This window comes from Medicago sativa, chromosome 8, assembly GCF_051527215.1.
Source record: "Medicago sativa cultivar Bolivia chromosome 8, Bolivia_mono, whole genome shotgun sequence".
Taxonomy (NCBI): domain Eukaryota; kingdom Viridiplantae; phylum Streptophyta; class Magnoliopsida; order Fabales; family Fabaceae; genus Medicago; species Medicago sativa.
The window spans coordinates 84,463,672-84,472,588 of record NC_140756.1 but is presented as its reverse complement, the minus strand read 5'-3'; the positions used below and the strand labels follow the sequence as shown (position 1 = coordinate 84,472,588).

Sequence of the window (8,917 nt, the reverse complement as noted above, 5' to 3'; positions counted from 1 at the left end):
GTATTAGAGAGGTGCTTTATATAACACTCTCACTTTCAATGGAACCCACATCTTTTTAGTTTACTAGTAGATTATTTATGATTGGCCTAGATTATTTATAAGATTATTAGCCAAGATTCTTTATAGGGTAATGTTAACTTGTGCCCCAAGGCACTAGTTAAGGAGACTAATATAGAAAGTTTGCATTGGAAATTGTTAAAAAGTGATATGTTCAACTTTTTAAAAGTCAAAATTTTGTTGTTTTCAAGTAAAAGTTTATATTTTATGTTAACCGGTGCCCCCGAGGCACCGGTTAAGGTATCTAAAAAAGGAAAAATTAAATAAAAAAAATACTTTTTTGACTTTTGAAGCATTGATTACACAATTTTCAATGTAAAAGTTTATACATTTGCTTCCTTAACCAGTGTCCGAGGACACTGGTTAACATTTTCCTAAAAGTAAGGGAAATGTTAACTTGTGCCCTAAGGGCACAAGATAATGATCTTAAAATAGAAATAAACAATAAATATTTTATTGAAAATATAAGTTTTTGAACTTTTAAGATTATGAATGCACAATTTCCAAGGTTAAATTTCTTTATTTAGTTTCTTATCTTATGCCCTTAGGGCACAAGTTAACAAAGACCCTAAAAATAATTACGATTAAAGTGAAATATAATAAATGATCTAATGAAATTGATCAATGGTCTAAAATAAATCCTTACAAAAAAAAAAAATCACAAAAGAGCTATAAATACTAAAAACCCTAAAAATCTCAGACTCTTTTGCGCCTCCTAACGCTCGTTTATGAGACAGCGAGTGGAGTGCAGAAGCCAAGGCAAGTACTACGCGAGCTCGTAAGTAAACTTAGGGGGGTTCGTGATTCGTAAATTGTTCCTGACTCTCACCAATTTTAGGGTTAGTTTTTTTGATCCAATTCTACCATCCTTCGCATAATTCAATTAGGTTTTAACGGTTTACCCTTTTGATTGGTGAGAATATTTTATCTAAACATTGCAGGATTAAGATTCCTGAGTTAGGGTTCTAAGTGAGTATGGGACAGTTGCTTCCGATTGTCAACGAAGATTTATCTGTTATGGAGGAGGATGCTGAAATCAACGATTTGCAGTTAAATTATTATTATAGAGATACCCTTCTTGCAGTCTCGGTAAGCCATCGACAATCGGACATGACATGCCACAACACTGACACATGTGATTACATTGAATTTGAGTTATGTCATTTCCTCAAATTATTGTTTTGTCTTGTGTCTAATTGTCGTGTCTATGGTTCGAGCTTTAGAAACTGTTAGCCACAGCTTTTGTTCAATTTGATAACCAATAAATATCATTAAAGGAAGTAGACTTTATTATTAATTTTTTTACTGCTTGATTCTCGTGGTTCAGGATGGTGGAGAGAACTACGCTGAGCTTGTTAAGTGTTTGCAACCAAAAAAGCATCTTAAGTCTCACGACGCTGCTAAACTTTTGGTGGGTTTTCTTTAGTTAAAGTTCATAATAAACTTAAATTTGATACTATTTTAATAGGCCTATGGAAATTTACAGTGCTGACCACATTTTATTTATGTATATGACATGATTCAAGACAACTTTGAAATCGCTTTCTGAAGTAGTGTCCTACATTGACCCTATCCAGCATGAATCGCTTCTTTCTTCCGTAAGTTTGCTTTTCAGTGGGATAAACTATAAACTGATTCTTGGTAGCAAGATAATTTTATGATATGGTTGATCTGATAAGATGTTTTGTTCAGCTTTCGAGATTGAGCTTGTGGGATTATGCTCCAACTGATAGGAAATATGATGCAGCTGATATCATGGATGCTCTGCTTGAGCTCATCGTGTCATTGGTGAATATTTTATTTTGTATCACCAACAATATCTCAGTAATTTTAGATGGGGCCATTCAAATATTTATTGAACTTTGCTTGATGTGTCTTTTTTCACAGGCTGCTTCGAAGGGAATATATGTTGATTTTTGTTTGGAGTTGCTGGTCAAACATTTTGTGCCTCCTAAATACGCCTTTGAATTTCTGAAAAATGCGGATGGAGTTGACATGAAGAATAAGGTTCTGCCTCGGGTGCATGCTGCTCTGAAACACATAGCTGATTTGGTGCCCCTTGCTCCCTTGCGATTATCACCTATAGTTGTCCACAGTATGCCAAAACGTTTCGCTAAGGAGCCTGTGAGTTCAATTTGCATTTCCAGTATAAGGGCTGATGCAACTGCATGCTGTTCTAGATACTGCTTAATCTAATGAATTTGTTCATGTAATGACAAGTCAAATAACATGTTCTATGTTCTTTGCTTGCCAATCTTGAACTCTAGCATTTGAAATCTTCTGCATTTTGATTTCAAATTCTTCAGTGTGCATGGCAAACTTCATTATGTTTTGAATGCAGTGTCATTATTTACTTCTGCAGCATAAACTGGATAGTTAAGACTATTTTATTTGTCAATGAATCTTCTCCTTTAGTCCATTGGGAAATTTATGATGATCATATGTTCTTACCTTTTGTAGTATGCGTTTTGATTTCAAATATAATGGTGAAACTTATTCGAATAATGATAAAGGGAGTTCTTCTCTTAAGTTTTCCATTTTTGCTTTAATTTGTCAACTTACCTAAAACTAGATTTCTTTAACAGTTATATTTTTCCTCAAAATTTACTTGCTTCTTATGTTGCCCGTAGGAGATTGTCATGTATGTTGAAAATATGTTAATGCTTGAGAGCGGTGAAATTGGAGAAATTGTTGGTGGTACAATGCTACCTGCACTTGTGGATAAGTTGATAGAGTTGGATGTAAGTTTGTTATCCCTTGTCAAATTTTCAGTCAAAGAAAAGCTGGGACATTCGACCAATAAATTAATTCTATTTGTCCTGGTTGTAGGTGGAAATTGGATGGGATGGCAAGATACAGGAGGATGCCAAGTGCATATTTGCAATGGAGATACAAGAATTTGCTGATTTTGAAGATGATGATGATGAGAAATATTTTAGTATGGTATGGTCCAATATTATGTTATCTATTTAAAGTACATATTGCATTCCTACGATGAGTCGATGAAGTGTTATTTTCATGATTAAAAAGATGCTCCATTGGATTGGTGATAGAGTTCATTTAATACGATATTGAAACATGTTGGAAATTCCGCCTTTATTGCGGTCCACCCCTAGTCGCCTAAATTGTGGCCTTTGGTTTGCCTTCATTGCAGCCTCCAACACCTTCATTTTGTTGGCTTTGAGGGGGTGGATTTAGTCCCACATCGGATAGATAGGACTCTTGAGAAGAGTTTATAAAGAGGAGGCACTCCTCACCTTACAAGCCGGTTTTTTAAGGATGAGTTAGGCCCCAAATTTCAACAAAAAATACTTTATGTTTTCACTTAATAGCTTAACTTTTGGCATGGTTTGTTCACGAAATGGTATCATTCGCTTAATAGCTTAACTTTTTTAAGGATGAGTTAGGCCACAAATTGCAACAAAAAATAATTTATGTTTTCACTTAATAGCTTAACTTTTGGCATAGTTTGTTCACGAAATGGTATCATATACTTCAATCCAGTGATGCAGAGTTTGAATCTTGTTGTGTATTTGTCCATTCTTCAAGGGATGTTGTTCCAGGGGTTTAGTTAGAGATATAATATAAAAACTGTTCATGTGTTTTCCATCTAAAATAGCTTAACTTTTTTGGATTGATGATTCACAACAAAGTTCATCTGATCTGAGATTTGCGTGGACGGCTAAAAAAAGTAGATAATCTAATTATAATTTTTGTACAAGTGAGAAAAGTATATGCCTGTGCTTGGCTTCATATATATAACTTGTTTGATTTGTCTTTCTTTCATCCGTATTCTGTGTGTTGTGAAGTTATTTTGATGTGTGTTCCTCCTCTGGTGCATTGTTTCATAAAATTATAAAATGTCAATGTTTGAGGTTACTAAAGCGGTCTTATCGTCCTGTAAACTTCCAACATCCATTTGAAGATGATAGACAAGAAAATTTCCCAAGGATGAAATTGTTGGGTTGTGGAAATTCAACCAAAGAAGGTGAACTTGAGAGTGGGAAACTGACCAAAGAAAGGGACATCAACAATCCCTAATTTGTGACTAACTTGTATAAAGCGCTTTAATAGGGTCATTTTTATTTGAAATATTGTCGATAAGAAATCTAGCTTTTAGATTCGGTTGATTGTAGTGTTTATTAAAGCAGATGCCATTCCCTATTGGCTGCTGCAGTAGATGGATTGTGAAGCTGTGGATGATTGTTATTAGCTATGCTGATAAAGCATAATAATTTGTCATGTGCTGTGTTTTTGTTCTTCGTTATAAGTTTCACTGGTATATGGTTGTAGGCTCGTAGCACAGAGAATGATCATTGGCTGATCTGTACCTTCCTACATTTTGATTTCTGAGATCACTATTGGCCTGTTACTGGATCACACCTTTTTTTTTTTTCATTGCACATATCAGCATTTTGTCATCAAGATAACAAAAATCTGATGGAACGATAGCTTGGTTGAAATACAAGTCTTGGTCAAACCATACAGTTTGCTGTATTGGTAGTTTATTTTTGTCAAAGCATGTAGATATGTTTTCAAGGTTGTGGAAGCAACCTTTTGCCCAATTGAATTATAGAGGGCCTTATTTTGGTGTTTGCCTATTTCAGGCTAACAAGCCTAGCTGAGTGGTTCTCATGCTGGGCTCTGTCAGGCCATGGTTCATGTTGAACGGCTTTGTGAAGTGGCAAAACTTCATCAGTTAAGCCCAGGTATAAAACTGCTTATTCATCGTGTTCCAAATAGGAATTGAGTGTGTGCATTTGTCTTCATAAGTACATGCTATAGTTGGTTTTAGTTCATTGTCTTTGGCCATTCTGACCTTTTCAAATCCAGTTTAAGGCACAAAGCGTTCTATTATATCCAGGGAGTTAATTTTCCGAGCAAAAAAAAAAGATCAATGACTTTTCGTGTCTCAAATTCTAAACCCTAAATGTAGGGTCATGCTGCCATTTGTATGTTGATGTGGTAATGTTTTTAAGAGTTTTCAAGTACCTTATGTGCCCAACAAATTTGTTGGCAACAAAGAATGTAGAAATTTTGTACCTTACAGTCAAGAAAATTGTTGGTAGTTTATAGCGAACACAAATTAAACTGAGAAGTAAAGAATGAAAAAATGACATAGGAAACAGAGCTCACGCGGTTTCTCAATTTAACAAAATCTGTACTAAATATCGTAGAGTAAACAATATTGAGTTGTTCAAATTTCACTTCTCTACAGTGCTGCTTAATCACTATTAGCAATTACTGTATCAACATTCTCGTCTTTATGACACTTGACTTTACGTTTTTATCGGCTCTTCTCTCAATGGTCTGTTCTATACAGCATTTCATGTTCTCTCTATTTAGAACACTGCGACTTGTGGTATTGTATATTTAAATGTTTTCACCTGTATTATAAGATTTGTCTATATTGCTCTTCTTATATATTGAAAATAACTAGTAAATACAGAGAATATCAAGTATAGTGGAATAATTAAATAGCAAATGGATGGCAGAATATATACAGCAGAGCAATACATAATGATAAGTTATTAAAGAACGGTTGGTTTTTGAAGTGGATGGCCCACAAGATATGTTACTTTTTCACCTTGCTTTAGACTCGAGCAGCAACACCTGTGAAAATTTAAATATTAACTTGTTTTGGGAGTGGGGGACTGGTGTATTAGATAATCAGTTTGAATTTCTTTTACAAAAGGAGCACTTGGATTACCGATTTGATAGAAGCTCAATTTATTTTCTTATCCATAGTGTTAGCTCGAGCTTTTTTTGTTAGTCTAGAATGAACCCTGTATGCTCGAGTAGTATGATCCTAAAAGGGAACCTCCTTGAAAGAAATTGTTTATTGATAGCGTGTGCTTTGTTCGTCATCTTTTGGGGAGTATCTAGATTTTATTTATGAATTATTTAACAGTAACAAGTTTTTGGTGATTGTTGTATTTATCATACATAAGGTGATAGGTGATATATGTGATACACATTGTTTTAGATAGAAGCTTAATCTTTATTCTTGATCATCAATATTTTTCTTTTGTAATGAAATCATAGTTTCTATTTTCAGTCTTCCAATATAGCTGATCATTGTGTGATTCTTATTATTAGTATGTTATAACTTGGAATTTGATCTCCATTTTTCAGTGTACCACAGAGTTGTTAAATAGGAACAATTTGCAAGGCAATCAGGTTGCAGAGAAACTAGATAGCCTAATTGTGCTGACTTTTTTGCATCTTGAATGCTGTCAAAGCAAGGGCCGATTGGCTGAGGTATTCCCAACTACACACTCCTGTGTGCAACATCACACACACAACGTATTTTATATAATCTACAAACTGTGCATGGAATGATTTACTAATTGTTAATTGAATAACTTGATTAGGTGTTTGATATTTTACTGACGTCATTTAAGAGAACTGTGCTGAATACATACAAGTCAAAATTTGCCCAGGTACTCTTTATTTGGCTTCCACTGTTCCTAACTTGCATGTATTATGTTTCTTGTTGGTTACTATTTCTGTGAAATTGTCACTGACTTTGTTTTGCTGCAGTTTGTGATGTTCTATGCATGCGCATTGGATTCCGAAGGATGTGGTGTAAATTTTGCCATGGTCCTCACAGAGATGTTTGATTCATGTGTTAATCCTCCTATTACTAGGTAATGCCGCTTTCACCTTGTCCTTGCTTAATGCATTTACTAGCATGATAGACCAGCATAAGTGGTTTTTAATCCTCCTGTTGTATGAATGATGTGGCTGCTGTCTCAATGCTTGCAGACACAACTTATTTCCACCATTAAATCCCCCCCCTTGTGCTTTTCTTAAAACATTCTTGGATGTTAACAAAGCTAAACTTCTACAGAAGCTCTCATTTTATATTGTTCAAATATAACTTGCGTTTGTAATTGTCTTGATATGTTTCAGGATGAGTGCTGTTGCTTATCTTGCTAGTTATTTATCTCGTGCGAAGTTTCTTTCATCTGAGTTGGTTGCTAACATCATACAAAGGTTTGGAAAAATTGTGTCCTGTTCTGTAATTATAAAGCTGATTTCTATGTTTGTTATGAAATTAAGAAATTGATACAGATAAATGTGACTGTCTTTTGTTGAGTTTTCAGATTGGTAGATTGGTGTTTTGCATATTGCAAGTTACATGATTTTGATATGAACCCACAAGCACACCAAGTTTTTTATTCTGCTTGCCAGGTGTGTCCATCGACTTTTGACCGCTTTAGTATATAATGGTGGGAGAAGGGGCATCCACCCATAACCCTATTGACATTAATGTGTTTTTAATGTGATTTTGATTCTGCCATCACCCTGCACCCTCTTGTTTTATTTTGTCTAGTAATACAACTAATGTCATGAATGTAACAGTTCGACTGACTTTTAACTTTATTTGACCTGGTGGATCCTGAACATTTGATTTTGTTCTCATTTTATTTGTTTTGGTGTGAGTAGGCTATCATGTACATTTTGTGCTTTCGCATGAGATCATTGATGGAGGTTCCTAGACTTAAAGTGAAGCTTATCAAAATGCCCATGGAGCTAATCTGGAAACATAAATTGAATCCCTTGAAGGTAACAAACAATTTAGAAAGCTGTCATGGTTTTTGTAGTAAACAGAATGTTCGACTGTAGGATTATGGATAAATATTTGAAACCCGTGATCTTGCCGAATGGAGATAGCATTTTGTTTAAACTTCTCTTACAACGTGAAGCTTGTATGGAAACAAAACTTTGAGCCTGATATAAATTTTTGACAGGTATGTTTGCCTAGCGTAGTAGAGGAATTTCTAAAACAGGCAAAGGCTGCTCGGCTTTTCATGTCAGCAGAGTTATTCATTTTCGATGATTTGCTCGAGGCGGATCTTTCCAAGGCTTTCGGTGGGATAAATAGACTTGACATGTTCTTCCCATTTGATCCATGTTTGTTGAAGAAAAGTGAAAGGTGTGTAGCTTTTCTGGGAGGATGAAGAGATATTATTCAACTGAAATATTTGCTTTGATTTGATCTTTGCATTTTCTGTCGTTATAACGGTTTCTAATTTTATTTTTTTATCCATTCCAACTGTCTGCTGACCATCTCCAGCTACTTAAGGCCACATTTTGTCCGCTGGTCAAGAGTCAAAACTACATATGATACATATGCCAACGAGGAGCTCAGTGATAGTGGAAGTGAAGCATCAGACGATGATTTTGTTGACATGAATGCAAAGGATATGAATGATTATGATATGGCCGGGAGTGTTGAAGCGGGTCTTGATTTTGATCCTGACTTGAACAAAATGTCCATCACGCCCAAATCTATGAAATATGGGTTTCAGGCACAGATGGAAGGGAGAATGCCGTCGAAAATCAGATTATCTACTACTGCAGAGTCTTTCGTTTAAGCTTGTCGTCAAAGCCTGTCAATTTTGTAATGTTTTAGGCTTGCAGCTACTTATCAACACAATGGTGTCTTAGAAAATGAGCACTCCTATTGGGGCAGTTGTAGTTTTGATGGTTAGCACATTTTTATTTATTTTTCCTTTCACTGTTGAGGTAACTGAACATGGTCACGCAACCATAAAAGATTTATTCCCCACTATCTTGTAAGTATTAATACTTTGTTAGTCTAAGTTAAAAAGTATGTAAGAATTGTTTGTCTAAAAAAATTTGCTTTCATAGCAAATCTTTGACGCCCTGGACTTGAATTTCTATCTTATGTGAGTACTATCTTTAGCTATTGTAGCATTTGTTTGGAGCTAGAGGGTGTACTTTAATTTGCTTAGATGCAACTGATATTGGTTTCCTTGTGTGATTGAAAGTGAAATTGAAGTATTAATTGACTTTTGAAGCTTTGATTACACAATTTTCAATGCAAAAG

At 35.0% G+C, this 8,917-nt stretch overlaps 1 protein-coding gene across 1 annotated transcript; it reads left to right on the top strand.

Annotated features, from left to right (window-relative positions):
• Nucleotides 1-757: 757 nt before the first annotated feature.
• Nucleotides 758-8,729, top strand: LOC146902454 (RNA polymerase I specific transcription initiation factor RRN3 protein). Its single transcript, XM_085735745.1, has 16 exons — nt 758-896; nt 999-1,146; nt 1,385-1,468; nt 1,584-1,655; nt 1,750-1,845; nt 1,945-2,181; nt 2,688-2,798; nt 2,887-3,000; nt 6,193-6,318; nt 6,432-6,500; nt 6,601-6,707; nt 6,973-7,056; nt 7,167-7,254; nt 7,510-7,629; nt 7,815-7,999; nt 8,141-8,729. The coding sequence occupies exons 2-16, from the start codon at nt 1,033-1,035 to the stop codon at nt 8,439-8,441; spliced, it is 1,908 nt and encodes a 635-aa protein (XP_085591871.1). The 5' UTR covers nt 758-896; nt 999-1,032; the 3' UTR covers nt 8,442-8,729.
• The last annotated feature ends 188 nt before the right edge of the window (nt 8,730-8,917 follow it).

Coding starts and splice junctions, on each gene's coding strand:
- LOC146902454 (XM_085735745.1), top strand. CDS start 1,033: ATGGGACAGTTGCTTCCGATTGTCAACGAAGATTTATCTGTTATGGAG. Junction 2,799..2,886: donor ATAAGTTGATAGAGTTGGAT/GTAAGTTTGTTA, acceptor TCCTGGTTGTAG/GTGGAAATTGGATGGGATGG. Junction 7,057..7,166: donor GTTGCTAACATCATACAAAG/GTTTGGAAAAAT, acceptor TTGAGTTTTCAG/ATTGGTAGATTGGTGTTTTG.